This window comes from Stigmatopora argus, chromosome 17 (assembly GCF_051989625.1).
Source record: "Stigmatopora argus isolate UIUO_Sarg chromosome 17, RoL_Sarg_1.0, whole genome shotgun sequence".
NCBI lineage: Eukaryota > Metazoa > Chordata > Actinopteri > Syngnathiformes > Syngnathidae > Stigmatopora > Stigmatopora argus.
The window spans coordinates 8,050,370-8,076,778 of NC_135403.1; the positions used below are offsets into that span (position 1 = coordinate 8,050,370).

General features: G+C 37.1%; 1 protein-coding gene across 2 annotated transcripts in view; it reads right to left on the minus strand.

The window, feature by feature from the left end:
* Positions 1 to 2,044: 2,044 nt before the first annotated feature.
* Positions 2,045 to 26,409, minus strand: part of LOC144091577 (partitioning defective 3 homolog) — a 179,810-nt gene continuing 155,445 nt past the window's right edge. For both annotated transcript variants that reach the window (XM_077624044.1, XM_077624043.1), the window contains 3 exons: positions 10,306 to 10,423; positions 7,027 to 7,151; positions 2,045 to 4,452 (listed from right to left, as the gene is read on the minus strand). In XM_077624044.1, the coding sequence (XP_077480170.1) occupies positions 4,050 to 4,452; positions 7,027 to 7,151; positions 10,306 to 10,423 (646 nt within the window). In that variant the 3' untranslated portion in view covers positions 2,045 to 4,049. The remainder of the gene's footprint in view (positions 4,453 to 7,026; positions 7,152 to 10,305; positions 10,424 to 26,409) is intronic.

Genomic DNA, 26,409 nt, shown 5'->3' on the forward strand with positions numbered 1-26,409 from the left:
ACTGCAAGAATAGCAACATTGATGATGATTTGACAGGAGCCACCAACAACTGAGCTTTTAAATGGATTGACAGGGGGTAATGAGACAATGACGAACAGGTGGTTGACCCCAAAAGCAGCGGGTTGGCTGAGACAAAAGTGGCAAGCAACAGCAGGGGAAATCAATTGGCAATCACAAGGACAAGACACGATATGAACCAAACCCAAACCCTGACACCTATTTCTGTTAATATACAATACCTTTGGTCTACACAGTAGACTTGTCTTCTGCTCCGTCTTTCAGATGTCAAGGCATTCTTGTATTAGTCATTGGAAAAAATCCATTCATTAATGTGATTACCATGGAAATAGTGAGACAGAACAACTCAAAGTCAACCATATTACTTCTATGGACTATAAAGAAATTAAGGTTTAAGGGGTTACAGAACAGCACCTAATATGTCCCATGCTATTTTGAACACCAAGCTGAGACAATACCTGAATTTCATTGGCCTTTAAATCTGAAGAGAGCTGTCTACAGGAGTTCTCTTTTGACATATTGGTGTCCGTTCATATAAATCCTTTCAAACTTCAGGATTCAGTGACATTATAACCCAATTTGATCTCCTTTAGACTTGCAGTAATTCTCCTGACATTCTGTTCCCTTTTTTTTCTTTCTGGTATTTTAGAGCACTTTCCGCAAAGTCCAGTTCCATTGTACATTGCTTTACTCTTTTTATTCCGCCATGCCTGTACTCCACTGGCTCAAACACTACCAGAAAACTCTCGTTGTAATACTGATATGAACATTAATAGAGGAGCAGAGTAAAACATTGACATAACAAAATAGAGTGGTCTTAATTGTCTAAATTTGCAATTATATTTTATAAGAATAACAAACCAAAAGGTACAATCTCATCTCATAATAAATTGAAGTGAGCATCATTCTTGACAAATGCTCAATCATAATTATCTAAATCTTTCATTTGGTCATTTGGCACAACTATACGGCAATATTGGGGAACTGGATTGCGGCTCAGTAATGATGATCAAAGTTATAATTACTTCAGAGATGCTGCTTTTTAATTCCCTCAATTATAAAGACTTAAAAGCCTCACTGAGCCCTCTCAAGTTGGGGGACTTCTTATTGCCTACTTCTCTCTCAGGCATCACCTCAATTTTACCTTGTTCCCAAAGGTGGTTTCCAGATGAGTGGAATCCTCAAGTGGATCTATGTGATGTAGGCGGATGCATTTTCCCAATGGCCAGCTGGATCATTTCAAGCACTTCACCCTTTCTGCGAAGATGGGTCTGGCAAGAGGTCTGTAATGAAGAACTGATGCCAAAGTCTAAAACCCAACGAGAGTTTTTCTTCAACATTTTTGTCTTCATCACCATCTCAGTTGAGTCAGCTCTCAATAAAATCTTTAATCAGGAGTAGAGATTATAGGGATAGAAAAACCGGGATGATCACATTTCATTGCTTATTTTTATTGCCGCTTCAACCTATAGGGTTTTGACATGCTGCCAGTGACTAGCCATATAGCTGCTGAAGACATTTGGAATAAAATTGTGTTATGAAAGAGAGGTAAGAAAGGATCTGAAAGACAGATGACTAATCCAGATATTTTCTTGAGGAAAAAACTGTTTTTAAATGGCATTATAAAATTGATGGTTGCAATAGTCATTGTGGGCAAATACAAGTGAAGTATAATTATAAAATGATTCACACACATACATATACACCCACATACCCCCACAAATCAGTTCAATAAGATCATATGGATTTTGACAAGAGGTTGACAAACTTACCAAATTGATGAGAAAAACAATTCAGTTTTAAAGAGTTATGATTTAAAATATAACTTGTAAGTGAATCTGGCTACATGTTGGTTTATTGGAAGGCGCAATCACAGATAAAATGTTAAAAACCATCATTGTTAACTTACTCAATTAGTTAACATTTGAATAAATGTAATAAAAATGTTTTGTGCAGTTATATAAAATCAATGTGTGAATGATTCTTCCTCATATTGGTTTCCAAACCAATATAGTAACCTGGGATATACCTTCACAACATGTATTTTATTGCATGTACATAAAAGAGCAGAAACAGTCAGTTCTTGAACATATCTAGTGAAAATGAGGGTACTATACTTACATTTTGGTTACCACATATTCAATAAGACACAAATAAGGTGGTCATGAACCTTACTAAGCAACAACAATACATTTTGCAGGGCATTAAAAACATCACAAAAAACTAAAACAATATCACAAAGGAATGAAAAATCAGGTTACGGTTATATATACAGGTGCTTTAGCCCTTCTTTAATGTGTTATGCAACACCTAATCACAGACAAGTTACCCACACAAGAGCACACGCATTGTGGGAAAAAATCCTGCATGAAAAAGGAGGGTTGTCAATAGATGAAACAGCAACACAAAGTGGTAACCTTGAGTTTCTAACAACAACTCAAAGGAATACTTGTGATTACGTCTTTCAATGAATCATCAACAAGGTCAGAAACCCCATCATGTTATAGTCTGGCTTTTCTGCAAATCCAGGGCCAAATGTTTCATAAAGTAAGTACGCCAACACAAATTCATTGACATATTGCAGCATTGAGAAACTGGAAGAAAAAACACTCAATTGTTTAAACCGTGTTCACATGCAAACTGATAATCAACTATGCCAACAATGTAGTATGCTTCCAACTTAGCAAGACTTGTGAAAAAACACATATGACAAAGTAGTTGCATATATAATAAGTTGTCTCACATTGCTAGTGGTTTAATAAGAACTCATATTTTCTTTCATGAACAAGATATTGGAATGTGACATTCAAAATTTTATACATGATAGACAGTGGTAATAAAGAGACAAATGATTTGCCCATTTTTGGTAAAAAATGTGAAAAAAATGACCGTGCTCCAATATTCCAGTCAACATTTTATATTATTCATTGGTTTCATGCTTTAAACCAGGGGTGGCCAAGTCCGGTCCTCGAGAGCCCCTATCCAGTCTGTTTTCCATGTCTCCCTCCTCTACCACACCTGAATCAAATGATCAACTCATCAGCAAGCTGTCCAGAAGCTTCATACCGATCCTGATGTTTTGATTCAGGTGTGTTGGTGGAGGGAGACATGGACAGGGGCTGTCAAGGACCAGAGTTGGCCACCCTTGCAAGTTAAACACTTACACAGCAGTGGGAAAAATTAAGTATTGATAAAATGCCAAAATCAACGCTAAATGGAAATCCATTAATGACTATAATTATGGAGGAAACCAAATCAGCCTCATTCTAAACAACGGATAAAAAATGTTCTAGAGTGAGGCCACCCAGTACAGATTTGCTGTGGTTCCCATGTGACCACCTTGATAAAATATTCAGCAAGGAACAGCTTTGACAACTCAGGGCCAGCAGGCTTCACTTACATCCCAATCATTTTGGACAAGGCCAGGGCCAAAACCTTGCCAGCAAGGTTAGCGTTTCTTGCTCGTCATAACAACAAAAATGAACACAAAAGAACTGTATTCATTTTTAATGAGGTACATTAATTAATAACCCTGGCCTGACCTTATTTATGAGGGTAGATTCCCTGGGTAGGCCATACAGGGTTGGGATAAAATAGTTCTTAAGTAATTTTCCCCTTTTTTGCAGTCTGGTGAAGAGAATATGAAGTAGAAAACAAGAAAATAATACGTGAAAAACTCAATGAGGGTATCCTCAGGTCACTACCTCGGCACAGCAATATTTCCCACACAGGCAAACATTTTTGGGTTGTTGCTTAAAAATCCAGCATTTTTTTATTTTGAGTTAAAAAAAAACCTCAAAATATCCCAAAATACAAAACCTGGAAAGTAGAAAAAGGCACTTATATACATTTTCTAGATAAGAAAATATTACAAGTCATATTTTACTTACAAAGGAAATGTGTCATAAAAAAATTAAATACTCCAATAAATTTCATATTTGCATTTGGACTACTTGCTCATATTTTTTTTCTTTGTTGAATGTTCTATCAATTTGGTCCTAAATTTTTTATATGACCTTCTTCTTTTGGTCTCAGGAATAAAACTGCCTCCCTTTCTCTGAGCCCTTCTGAAACCGATTAAGCCTGGCCAGTTGAGTTGGAGATGGGGGAACATCCTGTCTGTAGGGACCTTTGGATTTGACTGGAGCCTGCATGGGGGCTTGAGTGCGGTCTTTATTGCTAGCGGCAGAGGGTCCCTGTTCAGATGGTGAATTGACATTGATGAGCTCCAGCTCTTTTCGTTTCTGTTCCTGTCTCAGCAACTCCTGAGTCTCCAAAAGGACGCGGGTGTTCAAGCTGGAGGTTCCCAGATAGCCATTATGTGATCCGTGCCTGCTAGGAAGGTGTGGGCCATCCTTGGCACCCTGACCTATCGGTGGGTAGGGATTGTCACATGTGTCTTGAGAGACACCACTCAGATTTTTACGTGGCGGGCTAAAAGGCACAGAGACGAGAGTTTAAAGTCTTTTGTAAGAAGAGGTTAAAAGAAACTCACCCAGGCTTTGAATATGATTGATATTGTCTTCATGTCAGGAGCACCACAATAGTGGAAAATGAAACAAGTGCGATAAAATTGATGGGGTGGAGAGCTGGCTGGGTTGAAAAATGTTGCAATGGATTTGAAGTGGCACATAAAGTTTTGCAACACCTTGGCCAATTCAGTATTTCTTCTTTACACATCCCCACACATGCCTTAATATCTGGCCCAGATTTGACAAATGTTATTATACGTACCCCCAAAAACATCTACAGAATGAAGCAATGATTAAAATGTTGCCATGAGGGATGCATCAGTTTGAGCAGAGATCATGAATGGCCACCTCAAAAGGACAGCATAGCCAACTGGTCTCAAGTCCGCGATTGTGTGTGTGAAGACAGCTGCAACTGCATTCATGTACTGACCGTTATTATCTGGCTTGGCTCTACTTGTGTTTGCGTAAGTCCAGTGTATGGAATATACATGGGAGGATAACTAGGAATGAGGCAGATGTAAAGACAGACTGTGGAGCAAGCTGCACCACATGTTCCCTATCAGGCTTTTACTGTCTTGCAGAGCCAACATGCATTTACACTCTGGCTTGGCTTACAGAGAAGCCAGCACAACTCATAAGAGAGCTGCTTGTTTGGAAACTCCAGGCGCCTGTCACACAAGGCAGCTATCCACATTTCTGGAGTGACAGTTTATTTTTTATAAAGTAAAAAATTGAGCTGGTTTTTGGTGAAGACGAGAGCAAAAAGAACATTCTCCCACAGGAATGCGTTCATGATTGAAGTATAAATGTAGCGCTCTTATCACTTCTACTCCCTAGCCAGAATCTGTCACAAAGTAGATGAAATTTACAGGCAGTGGGGGTGGGGGAAAATATATTACCCTTAGCTGTAAAGAGGGTGACAGATTATAATAAACAAACTAAGTAACTTGGTTCTCAAGCAAAAACTTGTGGCGGATGGGTGTTTCTTTTAAACAGCTGGGAAAAATTGGAGTTCGTGGGAAGGGCATGATCATGATCACCAGTTCTTTCAGTCCAATATTGTACAGTGTGTGTATATGTATGTATATGTATATATATATATATATATATATATATATATATATATATATATATATATATATATATATATGCATATATCTGCATATATATACATATACATGTATATGTATGTGTGTATTATACACATTATCAGTTTACTACCAGTTGCCTGTTGATCTGTGTGTAATACATATATATATATATATATATATATATATATATATATATATATATATATATATATATATATATATATATATATATATTTTACACACAGATCGACAGGCAACTGGTAGTAAACTGATAATTTTGTAATATGAAATCTTTATATTTAAAAGGCGTGCAGCAAACAAACAAGAAGCTGTATATAATATAATCCAAATGTGGTGGAAAGTAAGAGTAAACACAAATGTCTTCAAAGCCAATGTGAAATGTTTCCTTTGTGGTATGGAAGCCCGTTGCTCAAGAATGCGGGCCCAGCTTTAGTAGAGGGGCTGCTGCCCTCCTTTAACCTTCCTGCTGTTAAGAATCTAATCTTAACCACATTCATGTGCATGCTATGCTTGTTGTGTCTCTTTCAAGCTAATCAGTGGTCTCTCTTTCCCACTAACACGCTTGTTCCTCGCCCACCAATGCCTGCCGCTGCTAATCCTGCTCGAACAACAACCCTTCATTAGTGCTCCTCCAATCCTCACATCCCAGACGGCAAGCTTAGTCTGCCTGTCATCAGATATGCAGCTACCGTGGCTTTTTCTGCCAGCTCTTTAGGGATTTTATTTTTCACTTTTAAAGAGAATTCCTGAAAAGAACAAATGACTAAAAATGGGGAAAGTGAGGAGAATTATGGTTAATAATCGAGGGATGTAAGGCATTTGCCCTAGCCTTACATGAAGCCTGCTTTCACACAAGTTCCTCTTAGGAGATTATGGTAGGAATGCATATCAAAAGCTACCATAGTCAGTCTTTTATCACCAGCCAGATGAACTTTCCCAAGAGAAGCAAGTGACCGTGGGAGGTGAGGGTTAGAGTTAACTGTCACCTCACATCAGATGCCAGAAGATAACACCTACGAAAGGAATGCATAGATTGGTCTGGCCTATAAAGAACACATTGATTATGCGTTCATCTGGACCGCAAATCCATAGCCACGGACGGAAACATGTTTTAATCGACCCGAAAGTGACTGTTCAGAGACAGCATAGAAAAAGAAAACAGGATGGCATTGGAAAAATGATGTTTGCGCAGATGAATATAAAGAGAGCTGCGGTCAATAAAAGTGAGCTTCCTGAATTAGGGAGGAAAAAGGGATGACGGCATGAAATGGAACTTGAGCTTTGAAATTTGAATATCCATTTTAAGTAATTACTTATTGTTTGACAAGATTCGACTAATAGAAAAAAAACAATGGAAGAAAAATGGTGAAAAGGGCATGATACATACATTCATGCGTCCATACAAACAGAACGATGAGCCTTACCGTGGCAGTGAACTATATTGTTTTTGAGCCTGGCGAAAACTGTCCCGGTCCTCATGCTGCTTTTGAATTTGGGACTCAATGGTGGCTGAATGGCGCCCACTTTGTATTTCCATCCCATTGCTAGGCTATAATAAAAAAGAAATACATCAATTAACAACTACAGATATATAGAGCGGAGATATGGCAAATTAGGTAACAAGACATTAATACAAACAGTCATTCCAGAATAACATTTTTTTGTTTTTTGCACATCTGATTCAGGTTATACAAAATATGTCAGAGTATTTAGTGACAAACTACATAATTAAGAGTGCATCTCATTTCCGCAGCAATTAAAGTTAAACATGAACATTGTCTAAACTTCCTCGCCTTTGAGCTTAACTGCTTTAATATTTCATCATCAGTTTGTAATTAGTTTGCATATTTAAGATCCTAACTGCTAAAGTGAGTATAAAATAAGAGTTCTTCCTTATAAACACTGTACATATTATTCTAGGACCTGTGCTCAATACAAAAGCAACCACTGAAATACATTTTTATTTTAAATTAACACCACTGATGGTGTCCATCAAAACTGGTTCCACACATTTTTATTATAATAATTTTGCAGTTGTACATGACGTTAGAGCTATCAAATTTCTATCGAAAACCAAAAGGTAGTGGTGGAGTTAAAAAATAATGAATGTTAAATATATTTTATTAGCTGCAAAGGTTGTCAGCAAAGAATTTCAGTTCTTATGAAATGGTTGCTTTTCTCATCACTTGGACAGCTGCAATAACAGCGCAATTACATTTCACTCAGAATCAGCAGCAGGTCCTTTCCTCAGCATTCATTTGAGTGGAAGCAAATTGGACTCATATGGTAAAATTTTGCGTCAACAACATGGCACAAAAAAGTATATTCACTGAATTGCAGAGGAAAGAACTATTCAAACTTGGGTCGGATGAGCAAGGGAAGAAATAACTATAATCCAGCATAGTGAATAGGTACAACGAGGAAATGGAAGCGACATTGGAAAATTCAGTTGATGGAAACCTTTGTTGTTGTTTTTATTCAATAAAGTGTAAACTAAAGTAGCTATTGCACTTTTGGATCGCCTCCTTGTCCCATGGTTTCAAAAGAGGGTGCTCTACACCTGTTTAAAAATAAGTGATCACTAAGAGGCTGAGGGGACATCATTATGAAAATTATTTGCAGCTGCGAAAAATACAGAACCATGAAAACAGCTGCTGAAAAACAATGTTGAAGATTGTCGGACAATTTAAATTATCAGGCAGCATTTAAAGACGACCATGTTTCAAGGATGCAAGCATGCATTTGGAAGGCATTTCAAGTACTAATGGAGACACTGAATTATAAGATTGTTAGAATGCAAGTGAAACAAAACGGTTAGGGAAGTTCCAGGTGGATCTCCTTTCAAATTCAGTTTTTCAATGTGACAACACAAATATGCAATTAATTAAGCTCAGTCCTTGGTGGTCCTCGAGGAGAATTGTAGCTTCGAGCAGAGAAACCATTTTCCATTTCTTATAGCCGTTTTCTGTTTCTTATGACCACAGTGAATGTCAGGGTGGTTTGGCTATTGTGTCATAATAGGGCTACTAAAAAAAGACAGGTCTAAAAGCTATGAAATTTCAAAAATATTTGTTTTGTAGGACCAACATAGTGTTCAGATGCTGTAGCTGAAGTGTGTTTAACTTTTTTTTTTTTTAAATTTCTTCCCTTGAGAACAAAACAGACAAAAGCAACACTGGGATCCACTCATCAATTCATGGTGAACATCTGGAAATCACCTCATTCTTAGCAGTAAGATGGGCGAGGCAGAGAAATAAAAATCTCAATGTTAAATATGAGTAGAATTGAGGAGTTTTATGATCTAGCTCAACTTTACACAATGCATATTTCAGAAGATAACAATAACAAGTTATGCATTCTTTTAAACATTTGTTTTTCAATATTAGGCTATAAGTCATAAATTATGTGAAAGAGTTCAACTACAGTATATTTTCTGAAAGTGAACATTTTCAGTGTCTCTTTGTTGTATTTATTCTAAGACTCACGTTAAACACCACAAATCTTAACAATCACACATAAATTTAAAATTGGAGCGGAACCATCTGGGAAATAATTCATTCTGAATAAAAATTTGACCCTAAAGATCTGCCAGATTGAATTCAAGTACTTTCATGAATTTGCTTAATCTGTGCAATAATTTAACATGGATGAGCCGGTCTTGAATTCTTGCTGGAAAGGACTGAAATAGCTTGAAAGAGGACTAATAAAATAGACTTAAGAACTACAAGGCTGGCCCTGTATCTTGTTACCCCCGGAATAACGAGGGTATGCTCAACAGTGTCAACAATCACAGGCAATTAGGAGCGCAGACATTAAGAGAAGAATGCGGAGACTGTTTAGTGCTGTACAAACAGATAATATCTCACTTTGACAGTGAGCAAGGAAAGAAAGAGATTGGGAAAGTGATTGGAAAAGATGTCAAATTTCAAATTTAACTTAGAAGTGGAGCTAACATGGAAACTAATCCAGAACAAATAAATTTTGGCCTGTTAGTGTGGGTGGGGGATTGGTGGCTATTTGCTCTTAAAGCAAACAGAAACCTCTTACTAAAGTAAGAAAAACAAAAAGCAGATTGTTGTCATGTGAAACAACCACTCAATATACTGTAGAATGGACTAACGTCAATGCCTTTGAAATTCAAGCCATTCCAAATTTACTGACCATTTGGATAATTCTCAGATTAGTTCTATTTAGTAAAATAGCAGGTCAAGAATGTTACCAAAAGCTTAAAAACACAATATTACACGCATTTCAACTTATTAAAAATGGGCAAAACAACATAATTATTTATAAATGATCAATATTAGGCATGGTACTTATCAAAGTTGTTTAAGTAAATAGAATCCATTGTAAAATACATTCTTCCCAAATGTTATGATGCGTTCAAGAAATCGTCTTGAGAAATTGACCTTAACTAAGGCTAAACTAGTATTTATCAGCAAAAGATAGGATCCCAACAATTATATTTACATTATGCTTACTGGCTATACAGCAAAGTATTGTTACTGTTTGTACCCTATGTCTACAGAAAATACTTAATGTCAAGTGTGTTTAAGGAATATGTACAACATGGGGGCTTTAGATCGCAGGATTTTGTCAACTGTGCCCCTGTGGAACCCTTTGAGACATGCTGTGATCAAGTGCTACTGTATAGGAAAAAATGTGGCCTAACAGTAGCATGCAATAGCAAATCCAACACCCACCTTAGACTGATCCAAGATGTAAGACTCATGATGGTCTTCCACGTCATCATCCTGTTTTGCCTGCTGGAATTCGTGCCTCAGCCTTTGTATCCGGTCATGATTACTCGGAGTAGTCTTCCTGTTGGCAGAAGGAGTAACGTCTTTTCAATCCAAATAGTTTAGGTGGAGATTGTTGGTACATTTTTTTTACCAGTACATGCCATTGGTCATTTAAACCATTTATAAGAAAACAAGTAAATGACTGGGCTTAGAAGAACAACAGTCTGGCACCTGACTTATGCCAGCCACACAGTTAAAAAATGGATGGTGAAAATTCTAAATAGTAAGATGTCAGGCATTTATAAAGCTGATACATCTAGTAAAACAAGCCTAATCAAAGTTTACCGGTAAAAATAACTTTTGGGCAAAAGATGGCATAAGAGTGAACTACTCCACATGTCTATTTTGGGACGAAATGTGAGTTTTATTTGGCAGTCATTGTACACTACTCAAAATCATTGTTTACATCCTGAATACTGAAAAAGGCTTCAAGAGGCTCGTCAATGGGAATCAACAGCCTTTCCTTCAGCCTAATCAGACACCCCTTTTATCATCAGCAACAAAGGCAGTGCATGACAAAACACATAATTATGATGCGGCAACCAGCTTGCATGTATGCATACAAAAGGCATGAAAGTGACAAAAGGTCAGGAATTTGTTCTGTAGACGTTAAAAGCGTTGATGTCAGGAGTGGAAAAGATAGGGTTTGAGGAGTAGGGGAGATAAGTACAAATAGGACAGAGGTGTCTTTGGTTTGGTGAAGAGTGGAAAAAAAAGTGAAAGGTTAATCAAGACCATGAGAGGAAAAACTGAATCAAAACAAAAGATTGACATCATCAGGCAGATAAAAAAGCATAACAAAAATGAATTTGAGGACCTACAGCGCTGTTATTGTATTTTTTTAAGCAATACTTACAGTTCTGTATATCAGTGGTAGAAGTGATTGCTTATTTGGGCACAGATGATTTTGAGAGTAATTATGACAGATGGGAGATTGAAATAAGCCCATGCTTCTGATGATAATGAACAGTAGGACATACAAAATAAATAACTTATCTAGATAGTGTGCGGATTTGGTTATCTACCCTTAAGTAACACTTTGTGGCTATCATGTTCTCCTATACAGTTTTACCTAAATCAATTGTATTAGTTATACCTCATTTGCTCCCTATGACTCATGTGAAAAGGAGTGCAGGAAGCATACACTTTATATGGTTGTTGCAATTAAGTGGTCCACTAGAGTGAGAGGAAGCTTAATGCTCTGTTATGTAAAAAGCTGCTCATTAGAAAATCAATGAGCTTCATCTGCTAATATCTTTCTACATCATTTTTGTAATTCAATTTGCAAATAATAGTCCTTACCTAGGTTGTTCTAAAGATAAATCCCTTGTTATACCAGTAGATTATGCCGCATACAATAAATTTGGCATTAACAAATCCAAATGTCCAGCCTTAATTCAACACTGGACCGCAAAATTGGGTGCACAGAGAGGTCACTCACACAGAAAAGTTAGTAGAGACCATCAGTGGTGATGATAACATTATAGCACTAATGATGTACAGGAAATTACTGTCGTTGACAAGCCATGATGACATGGAAAAACTTGGTCGAAGATGAAAGGTTAGGTCAAGATGTGTGATGTTTAACTCTGTATTTGAATCTTCCATTGCCTTTGGGTTAAAGTCTTAGTCCAAATAGCACCATACTTGATCAAAATAGACAATCAGAACTACTATAGTAGGTGACCAAAGAAAATGCTACACCATGGGCTATGAGTACCAATGTACCATGATTTAAAACTACCCCAAGAGATATGGGGTATTTACAAGTGTCTATCTCAATTTGGCGAAATATTAACCAATAGATTTTTGAAAAGCACATGCACAGGTTGGTAAGCATATATTTAGGATGGATATAAAGTACATCACATAAGGTCTTCCAAACTAGCACTCTACCAGATGTGCATTAAAAGCTCATTTTTTTTAAAGCTAATTTGTATTATGTAAGTAATGAGCTCTACTACACATGCATCAGGTGTAAGGTTTCCAATACTCTGGTTGCAACTGCAATGGGTTTTTCCATCACCAGATGTGACGGCTGAGAGGAAATACGAATGACTATCAGATTAGTTTAATGCAGGTCATTTGTTTTTTGCATGAGACAAAAGGTCACATGTATTAAATGACTCATGCATATGTCTACAGTGTGATCCAAAGGGTTGATGAAACTTCACCTACTGCCTTATTTTGCTCAACTCAACAGGAAATGAGAAAGGGATGCAAACATTGGAAAAAAACAGTGATTAGGGTTACCCATTGCTGAACAAAACTTGCATGAAACATCCTTCCTTCTGTCCTCTTAACGGTTCGTTTTGACTTGTAACCAAAATGTTATGGTAATTAATAGTGTTCTCAAGGTGGAATGTTATTGGTTGGGTTTTAGTATTGGCCAGGATACTCCTAAATGCATTCAAAGATTCTTTCTCTTTCCCCAGTTTACTGCCTATCCTGCCCTTGACACTTTCTTAGTTGCTTATTACCTTGAGTGAAAGGTATTTACGTAGCAAGATTAAAGTTGCCATTTAGGAAAAAAAATACACAGTATCTAGGCTTTAAATCCCATGTTAAGTCGAGAAAAATATGCATTGGCTCTGTTAATGATGTTTTTCTGTGTATTTACATATGTCCAACTTCCATCCCACCTGTGTTTCTTAACCTGAACTGTTGACAGAGGTCATGAGCCCTCTAAAGCTGCTTTTGGGGGGCAGGCTATATGGATGCCTGTCGGTGTAATAGTCATCCTTTGATCCAGGGGGATTTGGCAGATGTCTTCAACACCACAGGGCTTAAAGCAAGGATCCAAACAACGAAACAATCCCTGTATTTGGTTCTGTCACGTGCTCAGTCTCGGGTTGAACCGTAAACACCCACAAGCTAATAAAAGTGTCATCTAATAACAGAGAGCACAACATTGGAAACAAGATAACATTGTTGAGATTAGAATAAATAATAGAAATTTGATTTCACTACAATACAATTCAAAAGCTTTTCAAACTTTTTGGGTGGTGGTAGGACTTCAAAATGTAATATTATCTGATCACGGTTGATTGAAATTCTTAGCATTATCTATTTTTTTTCTTTGTCCTCAGTATCTCAGTCAGTCTTGTTAAATTTGGGCCCTTCTGCTATCCTATATCAAGTCAAATCATCTTTATTTTATCGCACTGTAGACTAACATTTAATTCAAAAATGGAAAGATACCGTGTCTTGCAGGGGAGACAGACAGATCTGTGATTTCAGGAAAATGACTAGATCAGCAATGCGTCGGGTCATATTTATCAAGCGAGTTTTGTAACTTTTTTTGTTGTTGAGCAGAGTCGCAAACATTTCTGACATATTTGGCAGTACCATATTCCTTTCCTTCATGTTCACAAAGCCTTCTGATCATTACATTTTACTCTGCATTATTTAAAAAAAATTATTGCTGGCATTTGTGCTATTTTCAAATAGGCATCTTCTACATGTTCTAAACCCCTTTGTCTCCTCCCCCATCCTCTCCTACTAGCTTGGGAAGAAACAGCTGCAGGCTGGACAAAAGCCCAATAACACCCTGGATTTGTCAGGCTACAACTTGACCAACGCACCAATGTAACTGATAAACTGGCAGTGGGCCTCGACATCTAGAATCCCCCCCTCCAGGAATGAAATGCTGTTGAGCTATTAATGAAGGCCTTTGTGTGTGAATGTGCGGTCCTTGAGGGTCCTTAGAGACATCAGCTAGGATACTTGCCAAACCCAGGGTCATGGTAGATAGGGTAGCATGAGGCATTGGTTACCCCAGTTGAAGAACGACGACATGTAACACTGCAGGAATTAACATTGTCCACTCAAGACCATAATTACAGATTTAATGTAATGGTCAGATACCAACAATACAAGTGTCTTTATAATTAGCCAAATTGTAAGTTCACTAAATTAACTGAGACCAGTTTTGGCTATTAACCCAAAGGCAAATTTGGTCTGCATTATTTTTGGCCCTAAATCAACCCCAGCACTGTCCTGTTTTTGAGAGGCGAATAAATTGATAATTTGTCATGCCTGAATGGAAAACTCTGGAGGCCTAGAACAAGGACATTATCAAAAGAATTTTGCATCCATAAACCCAAATCTTCACAAGGACACAAACAGCCCAAAACCACCCTGCTAAGCATAATTTTCTGTTACATAAAAAAAAAAGCATGAATATTAAATTGAAAGATTATTTAATTTGAAACACCTAATTCATGTTATGTGTGCTATGGTTGATGATTCTGTAAGGCTAGATTGATATTATGTTCATGAATTTGAAGGGCCATTATTAAATTGTCAGTGTTGATTGACACTTTTAACCATTATTCATATTGCTTAATGTTTTTAAACAATAATTTAGAAGGTCATGTGACACGTCTTCTTGTGGAATATGTACATTTGCTGCAATATCTCAACATTCTGCCAAAAACGAAGTTCTCCAATTTTGTTAAATATTGTAAAATAAGGACAAAAGTACATTCAAATTCAAATGTAAAAAGTATTTTTAACAAACACGAAAACCAGATTCTAAAATCTGCCTTCTCAGTAACAAAGAAACAGTCTTAGTGCAGCTGGTGTGGAATTCTTCCTGTAAAATATGTAGTATAGTGTGGTATAGTCATCAAATGCAGCCTTTAAAGTATAACAAGCAAATATCCTGTCTAGTATAAGGCCACCGAGGTCCCAGAGGTTCCATCTGGAACGTGTACAACTGAAAAATATCTCATTAACTCAAGTACAACACCATATATTCATAAATCCAGAACATTTCACTTCCTAAATGTTATTGATTCACTGTTTGCAGGTAGCACTTCAGCCAATGAAGAACAATTTGTATTTGCAATTGAATACACACACAATGCCACTTCTTATTTATAAATATAATTAAAGAAAAAAATGCAGAGGGTGTTCTTGGTATAGCAAATCAAGGGTTAAGACTACTTAAAACTAAAGAAATATTGATAGTAGTAAACCCCAATTTTAAAAAATGAAGGCACAGCTGCTCCCAGCTTTAAATTGTGAGGTTAAGAGGCTACTGTTGGTAAGCACCACTACCACTACTGCTGAGTAAATTAAGGTATAGACTAGGAAGACAGTAAAGAAAAGGGAGGGTAGGGGGATATTACCCATTGACCAATTGGGTGTCTGCTCCATTACATGATTAAGTTTAGTGTCTTCATTTTAAAGACAAAATTAGGAAAGATGAAGTAGGTCAGAGGTCAAAGTTTCTAACCTTTCGTAATGGCAACCCACTCATGAATGGGAGAAATATGGCAGTCACTATCTTAAGCTATAATTTTTGTGTTATAATCAATGAAGGGTTCACGAGTTTGCCAGAGACTGAAATATATGTCAAAATGAAGGTTGAGATCAGGAAAATTGAATAAATGGCACTTCAAAATACTACTTTCTCTATTGTGTTGGGCAAAATCGGACTGCTGTAGTGTAGTCTGAGCTGGGCATAAGGCTTCACAGCAGTAAAGTCACAAAATCAAATCAGGGTAAACACAAATGCCCCCATTATCCTATCTCCCATTACTATCTTAGAGGTTAACATATGTTAATAGCCGTTCAATCTTTGACCATCACATTCATGACATCATTATCAACCCCAGAAGGCATAAGGTTGACCTGTCACTACGATGATCTATAGTTATGGTGGCGGGCTGCCTCAATGAAGTCGTAATGCTGTCTTAAACTGCTGAAGCCACAGCGGGCCTGACATCGCAGCAATCTGCTGCATGCGAGTACTCATTCATCATCTTGTATCAGGCATCAATCAATCAAAAGTCTGTGTGACATCTGTTAAAGCCTTAACACCCTCCTACATGTGCTACTGCTACCAGTAAAGAAACACCAATTGTCACGGATGCGATTTGAATTGACATAAAGACAAAGGGCAATAACTTCCTTCGCTAATAAGTAACACATTCAGTCAATTTCAGCATGTCTAGATAATTGCCATATTTGAATATTATCTAAATAATCATTTGGAGGAGAAAAAATTGTGGTGAGAGCAGAGCCTAGACTGCAAGTCATGTTAAAAACAAATTGGATTGGGAATTTGACATTGTTGCAGGGCATCAAATCCATTAACAAATCAGCTATTGTTATATTTTTACCTGAGGAGTGATTCATCAAATGTTCTGCTTAGAGACTTAATTAGCTTAAGCTATCAGTGCCCAAAACATAGCTCAGTGTCACCAGTTCATTTAATTTCATTGCACGGTCACTCCATTTGGCAAGACTTTATGTTTGTGGGCAAAAACCCAATAAGGTGTCACATTTTAAACGAGACACAGCAAAGCACTCAGCCAAACTCCTGTAATGTGCCTTGTAATGTCTGTGAGAATTATTCAAGCTTGGTTAGGTGGCACCAGGGGTGGACTTTTTGCTCTTTAAATGAAATGAGCTAAGAACCATGGAGCATTGATGACAACAGACTGTCTCCTTCTGATGGTTTAAGCTAGGTATGGCTGATAGTAAAATAAAGAGCTACTATGTATATTCCCAAAGTACCAGATAAGATACAGAGGATTAAACCCACCCCTTCCACCAGACCGTCACGGAGCCAGATGGTGACTTGGCGTGTGAATGAATGCACCAGTGACTCCCACCTACAGTAATATTGGGTGGGACACTGTTATTAGAAAGGCACAGAATTTGCCTTTGGGGGATGGGAGCATGGGAACAAAGATATTAACTAGGAGTGTGACTTTTAATTAAAAGGCCATTGTTTGGCAAATTCTCAACAGTGTTTTTTTTCCCTCAAACAGCTGAGGGAACATCACACTTCCACTTATGAGAAAACCACAACCTTATAATGCACCAATCAATAGTTGCCCTTTGACAACTTGCTGTTAAGTTTCATTGCAAATGCAGAAAAAGCATTAGTTTTAAAATGGTTCAATGTCAAGACAGCATGGGTTTATTGTTTAGTACTTGCCCCATGTGCTCAATCAGTATATCAATTCTTTTGGGTCTCCTTTTCCCTCGTGATTCAAAATAGTAATTTGTTAAGACAGTGTCTTTTGAAATAGTAAAAAAAGGACAGTGTCCCCCGCCTTGTGCCCAAAGTCAGATAGAAGAGGCTCCAGCACCCCCCACAACCCTTGTGAGGATGAGTGGCACAGAAAATGAACAAATGAATATTGTAATAAAGAATATATACAGAAAATGATGTAACAAAGAAAATATGTAGAAAACATTTTAAAGTAGAATTTCATCATTCTTATAATTTAATACTTTTGTTTAATAAATAGTCACATTGCTTGATTATATTTGGGGATATGTCAGATGGTGATTGCATTACAGATCTTGCAATTACGAGCACAGCAGGTTTTAAAATGAACCTGGAGCTGTTACTAGTTTTCTATTGCGTGATTATCCATGTAGTTGCATACTATTGAATATTGGTGCATTTAGCAAATGCTGCTTACAGTAAAAGATCAGACGATTTTTTTCAGTGAGAGACCCAAGTAAATACATAGTTTCTCTAGCCTCAACAATAACCATAAATCACCTAGACTGATATTTTAACCCCTACTAGGCAGTGGTGTTGTTTGGAAGGGAATTTGGCTATTCTACAAAATTATCAAATGTGTTTGTCACATTTTTGCTTTAGTGTTTTCTGTTAAATAAATCCCAATAATTACCCAAAATAAATATAATTCATAACCTTCCGTACACCAAAAATAACGCAAACAGACAAGGTACATCGTTGGTCACAGTTCCTCCTAAACTGAAGTGTTCCAAGGACAGATTAATAAGGCATGTTTATGAATTATGGCATTGCTTAAGTCGTATCATACTTCGTGATCTTGTAAAGATTAATGAGAGGAAAGAGAAGAGAGGGAAAGTAGAATGATGTTCAAAAGAGAAGAACCACAGCTGGTAGCAGAAAACACCACATGCCAATTGGCTGATGTTCACAGAGTGTTAATTCCTCCCAAAGAGGGTATATGACATCCATGTCAAGAGAAGCAAGGCCACCTTAACTTTGGTAAAATAAAGTCGGGTTTGACATATACTCTGCTTTCCAGCTTTAAATTCTGAATATTTTATTGTCCAGGGGATTTTAAAAAATAGACAATGGCCAAGTGTTAACATTTATTTTAGAGCAGATGAGCCTAGACTTAATATTATGTCACTTCCATCAAAAATGGTCGATAAAACTGATTAACATCATTCCTCTCAAGAGCTTAAATATGCTCACACTTATCTGTGTGACTCAGTGTGTGGTTTATACGTTTTGCAAGACAGAATATGTTTTCCTTCAGTGTGGTATTACCAAGCAAAACAGGATAATTTTATCTGTGGCGAGCTATATTTTTTTTGCATGCATCCACATTTAGTGGAAGCCATTGCAACATTTTCTAAATGGGTAATTTTCAAACTTGTGAAATGTAAATTGGCAAATTCTTCACCCAGTCAAATGCAATCCATTGGTTGTGTCAGCAATGGCGGTCTTTGCAAAGTCAAGTGCTAATGGTTTGAGATAGCAATTACTTAATAGGCAATTTCAGATTCATTTCCTGAGTTGGATTTGAATATAAACATGGAACAGGCATCATCCAGACAACCAAATTCCTTTTGTCTTAGATGTAAAAAGGCAAAGATTGTGTAACAGTGATGGTCATAATGAGGCCTTGCCCATCCAGACAACCAAATTCCTTTTGTCTTAGATGTAAAAAGGCAAAGATTATGTAACAGTGATGGTCATAATGAGGCCTTGCCACATGCTCCGTTATAGCTTTGCCCTTTCAATAGGAAATTCTAAAATAACAAACCCTAGAACCCAGACCTTTACTCAGCTCTATGGGTAAAAAAAAGAATGTAGTGAGACAGTGAAGGAGAAAGGGGAATAATGTAGTCATCATTAATGTCATAACCATCATAGAGTCTCACTCCCTTGTAGTGCGTTCAAGTACTCAGAAATAGGGGAGGTTTTAATGAAACGTGAAGGATGTTTTCAGCTGTAGCATTTCTAACGGTTATCCCCCTAAGTTCTCTCTTGATTATTAAACTCCCAACTATCGGCGAACAGTTTGGCCAACGCCCTTTTTTTTGTTCCAGAATGAACTATTATTCAGAGCAAGGCACCATTAGACTATGTTCATTTTAGTGTGGAAGTATACTTGACTGGCCCACTGTGAGTCAATGTGAAGGTTTTAATTATGATTTAATTTAGAATACTGATTCATGTAAGTCACACGACAAAATGATCTTTTTAATAGCTCATGGTGTTTTGGATTCTTGAAGATGTTTGAAAAGGAACAGCCTCTATAAAGGATGCTATGATGGCAGAAGTTGTGTTAGGGCCTAACACAAGTGGCCTACCAGTTAAGCCATAGAAGCGCCGTAGTGTAAAGAGCATTATTTATTTTTTTATTAATTTCCCAGACCTAGAAGCAATGATAGACTCATGAGATGATTGGTTTCCCTATCTCCAAATCATATTTATCAAGTGAGTGATTTTTTTTGTTTTTTTTATATTCGTAATTTGTTACTATATTGCATTTAACTAATAAGTGATTTACCACTGAAAGTAGTCAGAAAACTGTCAAATACCTGATCAGTTTGGGACTTTACACTGTATGTATGAACAGAGATTGGCACTGAAAAACCTATTACCTCAACCTTCAAGACACGTATACAATCTGACAAGACCATTTCATCAATCACGCTCCATCTGAAGTGGAAAATTGTTTATAGTTGTTGCAGGAGTTAAATGGCTACTCTGAATTCTTTCTAACTCACCTAAGGGCACATTATCTTTTGTCCTTGCTCACCTTAGCGTTGTGTCAGCCAATTTGAGTTTCAAGTAAAAATGCTTCTCTGTCATAAAATGTGTAGAAAGCATTAAAGCAGACAAGGTTATGTCGATAGGCCGGCTTTTGAAGTGTGAACAGTTCTACTGATGTCTCTGGGAATGGGTCTGTTGAAATAACAAATGTTGGTAGACAGTGGACTCATTCTCTGTTGATGTCCCGTTTTTGTGTCGACAAATACATGAATATAAGTACATTAGATAGATGGCATACTATATGCATTTGCTGGATGTCGATATGATGCTTTCACTGCAATACCATTGGCCCATGTTATCTTCTTGGTGGTCTACTGCTCTGATTATCAGTTTGCATAGAATCACTGACTGTGAGAAACATTAAAATGGAATAATGTTGCCAAGTTTCCTTTTAATCTAATTAAGCTATTTAAAAAGTGCAAAGAGGGGAAATCGCTGATCCTCAATTGAAGTTTTGCTAACGAGTTGTCATAAAAAAGATTCATGCAACAGATAGTCTAAGGTAGAAGCAGGAAAGAGTGAGAGGGCAATACGTCCAATAAAATGTGAAGAACTTCGAATGTGCCCCGCTCGCTTTATTTCCCAGATACTTGTTCTCACGCCCGTGTATAGGAACACACATACGGAAAACTGTGGCATTATTTTCCTGAAACACGGTCACTATTGGTCCACCTTCTTGATGAAATAAAATAAATCCATCACTGGATGCAGTTTTACCACACAGTAAAAAGCCGATTCATGAAGAACGAGACCATTGCCGCAGGAGTTTATAGTGCCATGGTAACTCAGAGAGGGGTAAAGTTTGTGGGGCAGTTGAATGAGAGCAACAGAATAGCTGGAAAAGAAAGTAGACTTTCAGTCTGTCTCTTCTGTCCTCTCATTAAACCTTTACCAGGCGAATGCAGGAAGGTTGCTTGAATAGGGAGTTCAAAGATCAGCTAATAAATTAACCACATTGGCTTTCTCATTGTTTTCATTCTGAATACAATCATTAGTGTCATGGATGAGACCAAGGATTTAAAGCAACAAGTTCATGATTTGAACATTTTAGTGTGGGAAGGTGCTCATAGATATCCCCTTCCTTTTATTTGTTGGTGTTGATGGTTTCCATTTGCTCTTCCTCTTTTGTTTCTTTCTGCCTTCAATCTTCATTTGGCTTTTATTGCTAGAGCACTACAATGTGCTACAGCGCTACAGCGCAGCCATTCATTTTACCAGTGAGACAATGTGGTCCTTCTGATGCTTGCTGTGGGGTTCTTGTGTTTTGTCTGTGGAAGGCAAGCTTGTGCCACGCTGCTCTGTTCAGGGCCAAAGCTTCCGCCTATTGTATGTTGTCATAAAGGCCAGCACCAACATGGAGATAAAACTGTCCGCACACTATTCCCTGACCTTCTCAGGCACCCAGCTGGGAAGTAAATGCAGACATAATTATTATCCCAATTACCCAGGCCAACTCTGTTCCACTTTGTGTGCTTAGGGTATGGGTGGAGCAGGAGGTCTACTCAATTGCTGAGGTGTATGTGAAAAAATACCTTTTGTATGGATAGATAAGATACCATGTCTTAGTCGGAAAAGGCAAGTTTATGGTAAAACTATGTACTACTCCCACAACTTTGTAGCAAGGCCCTTAGACTATACAATTTAAGATACCCCTTCCCCAAAAAACAAATGATGCAAGATTTAACAAAAAATAAATAAAAATACCGCCACCATTGTTTGTGACAAAAATGTCTTTTTCATAGGATCATCTTATCGCTGGAAATTTATTGCTTTTCCTCCCATAGGTAAAATGCTGAGACTTCTACAGATGTTGCTGATTCTGCCCCAAATATTTTTATCCAGACTGACTGTCACAGGAGCGTTGGACTGCTAAGATCACTTTAGAAAACTGTATTTTATTGTGTCGTTTTGCTTCAGGGCTCAGGCACCAAAGAATGAAAGGGAGGGTTGTATCATATATCATATCCATGCCCAGAGAAATGATTTCACTTATCTTTAGATCACGTCATGGTAACAGTGAGATAAATACAATGAGTCAAATGCTATGATTGGAGAAAAAGTCGTGGAGGATTATCAAACATGATAAAAATACATTTCTGTTTCCAACTCTGTCCTGTCAGTTCATGTTCCATATTCTGTAAGAAAACAGCCAGAGTCTATATATTATAGCCGGAGGTCTTTCATTGTTGCAGTTCCGGTGCTACGGTTGGAATACATTGTCACACTTTACAGAGGCCATTTAAGTAAAAAAAAAGGTAAGTGTGAGGAAACATTGTAGGCTGGATATGAAAACATTAGCATGTCGGCACTTATATTTAAAATACCTACTATCGGGCCATTCTTTCTTCCATTACACACTCAATGGAAAATGCAAAGCAGGGAGCGGCAGGTTTGATTAAAGTGGGGTTGGGGATTAGGTCCGAGCAATCTACCACCCTTTCGTCAAGGAACAAAGCTGTCGCTGGAAGGTGCATCATGCAAATGGGGTGAATAAAAACGCAGAAATAAAAAGAGACAGATAAGGGAAGTGCCACCCTGCCACTCTGCAGAGTTCATTAGCTCAGCGTTGTTCAGGTAATAGCATGAGGACAAGGAGGGCAAATGGATTTTCTGGTGTTGACAGGCTTCCTACACAAGATTTAAAACCAACTAAAACTAAAAATTGTCCTGTAATTATACCTGTAGATTTTCCATGTGGAAAAAAAGGTGTTTTAATATGCAGTGTTTTGGCCGGTGGAAAAAAAACAAGATTAATATAGGTATTAATTTATTTAGAACGTATTATGAAAACAGTTAACATCTGAATTTTGCAAAGCACTACCCTGGTGAGACTGGCAAGGCATATAATGTGTGAAATGATCTCTAATGAAAGAAAATTGCCACTGACAAATAGCGCTGACAAAACAAACGACCACGTGTGGCCTTTGACCCACATTGCCTTAGGCATCTTGGATCGGATATCCTTTCAAATCTATAAGTGATCTTGCATTGGACCAGGTTGAGAGGTGACACGGAACATGTCCTGATTTAACGTTTGACCTCAGAAACATCAGCTACACTGAAACATTAAAACTCAAAAGGATTCTTGTTAGGGAGGTTGGTTGAAATTTACAGCAAAGTCACGGACGGACAACTTTACAACCTCGGGGCAAACGATCAAAGCTTTCTGCTGTGCAAGTATTGCAAATAACTACTAAAAACATGCACACAGAGGGAAAACTAGCAAGATCCAATATAAGAATGTTATCAAAATCTTTGCCATAAAACAACATACTCAGTATTCAAATTCTAATATTGCAATTACTTGTCTAAAAAAAAGAGAACCAAAAACAATTACATTAGAGTTCAGAGTATTTACTGTAGCTGATTATGTTAATTGATGAAATAGGAGGGCAAGGGTTGTGGTCACCATTGATTCTTACAAAAGGTAGGAACTGCTCAACGTTGAAAATAAATAATGTGTTAAAATATTATTCCAATGTGAGGCCTTAAGTGCCTATTGATTTGCAATTATTTGTAATAACAGCAGAGAGGGAGAGGACCACTGCCATCCATTACAGTGAGAAAATAGGCAGGAGGGATCAATGTAAGTGGAATGTGGTAAAAAGCATGGTGGCCATTTTTCTGTCCAAGATCATTACTAGCAAGAAGAGAAAGCCCTTTTGGCCCCAACCATGGCTTGCTTTGATAAAGATAAATTTATAACTGGCATTCATTTATAGAGGAAAATTCTGACCTCGCTCCTCTTGTGCCACAGTTCACTACATACAGAAAGTAATGTTTCCTTTCGGCAATGTTCTCTGATGTATTACCATGTTTAAACCAATGAGGCTTACCCCTATTTAGTGTGGAATATACACCCGAACAGAATTCCTCTGGATTCCGTCCATATTATTTAAAATACTGTGTGTTAAATATATCTAATCACAGCTCATATGGTTATAACAAAGATACAAGTATAAATAATACTGCATATTGGCAATAACATTTGGAAAACTGCATCACAACATAGCTTTGGTCTTGACTATGTAACGGATGTCACATGGTGTTAACAACAAAGTAATTTGGCAGTTGCCTAGTGTTGATACGCACGGCTTGTGTAGATTTTGGAAGTAAGCACGAAACAACTGAGGGTAGCATCCTTTTTTGTAAGAGTCTCTTAGATATTTTAATATCCATGCAATTCATGAGCTTCATTCGACAAAACGATAACGCAAGTGGCGACATTTGACATCAAATAAAAGATTCAGGATGCACTTACTCTATTTTCCTCATGAAAGTGGTGAAATTTTTCTCTGCATCCCATTAACAAAAATATATTCATGTATCTCTCTTAGCTTTACTTGTTCAAAAACGATTTATGATTTAGCGGGAAAGATATTCCATGTCCCATTTATGATGTCCAAACTAGCAGTAAATCAATAAAAATAGGTCTAGGATATTTGTGTTCACTTTATTAATATACTATACTAATATAAACTATTTTATTAATATTTTGTATTGATATACTTCCAAAACTTAGCATAGAGGCCCAAGTAATAGGGGCTTTCTTAGCTACCAACTATGTGTCACCGACACACACCCCAACAAAAAAAGCAATCTCATCCTCCCATTAGGATTTGATAGCTCAAATTGTAGAGCCAATTCATGGCTGGCGTTTGTATTTTTCTTTTTTTGTGGAGGCTAAGGCCCACTATTTTACCAGTGACTATTATGGAATGGGGGAGGTGACAGCTGACAACAAAATGGCCATTAAATAACAGCTATGAGGCCATTTTGGACTGTGAAAGAGCATGCACCTACTTCTTAATGAGGCAGTATTTGTGTGTATGAGAGTGAACGTAACAGTCTGATGTCATGGTACATTATACTTGTGCGAACAAGTGGAAATTGTTAGGCGGGCTGATGCATTAGCATTTTTCAGGTCCACATTGTTTCAGTACAGTGGTTCGCTTCATTACTTTTCAAAATGGCATTTTAGAGTTCATAACCAAGGTCATAAACATTTACTCAAATTATTATTTTTTATATATTGAGAATAGCAAATTCTAGGATAACATGAGATTGAGTAGATATGTCATTTCATGAGTCATTCTGATTGCCAAAGTAAACCACAATGTAAAAATAATATACGTATATATTTTAAAATGGCTCCACAAACAAACTAGTGAAATGAATGGACTGCAGCTGATGTACTACACCATTTTATATATATATATATATATATATATATATATATATATATATATATATATATATATATATATATATATATATATATATATATATATATATATATATATATATATATATATATATATATATATATATATGATGGAATGGAAAAGTAAATCTGATTTTTTTCCTCATTATGCATAACATAAGCAGAAAAAGTAAATGATGCTCCGTTGAAAAAGTTATAAAAAAAACAACTACTCTCAGCTTGTTTGCATTTTCTATTAGATTCAAATAACTTTCCAATAGCAGACACTGCTTATCTCCCTCAGTTTTAGATCTTTACAACTCTTTCAAAGTGAAGGTAGGATCTGTTTTTCAAGGCCTGCTTTAAACAGCAACTTCTGGCTTTTCTCCAACTTGACATGTGATGCCATAATTTCCCCAGACTAACACACTCCTTTGAATTTGCATTTATCTAAAGAGGTTAGGATAACAGCAAAGCAGCGAAAGCGACATATGGTGAGTCTCAGCATAACAACGACAGTCAGAGGATTGGTTGACAAATGTTCCTATAGAGTGAATCGAAATGGAAAGGATGCCTTAGGAAGAAAAGGAAAATTGCATTAGTTAAGTCATTAAATGGGGTTGATGCGTGACTTTTGAAATGAAGGAAATGTGACGTGACAGCTCATATTTGGGAAAACCATATGTTGGCTTGTCCAGAAAAGATGTGCAACAGATGGGAATCAATCTGCTGGTTGATCAGGTTATCATCACTTTCTGGGATTGAATTTTATATCAAATAAGTTATGGTCTGGGCATAATTACATTGGAAAAATTATATATCGGTCTAGAAGTGATCTGGTTTATGACTTTTCAATCCTCATTACCCTTTTTGATACAGGAATTAAGTCCCATTAATGTGAGGTTACCTCACATAGAGGAACAATAATAATCGTTAATTACAATCCAAGTAACCGAAAGATGGTATCTCTGGGTGCTAAGGTTCTTTC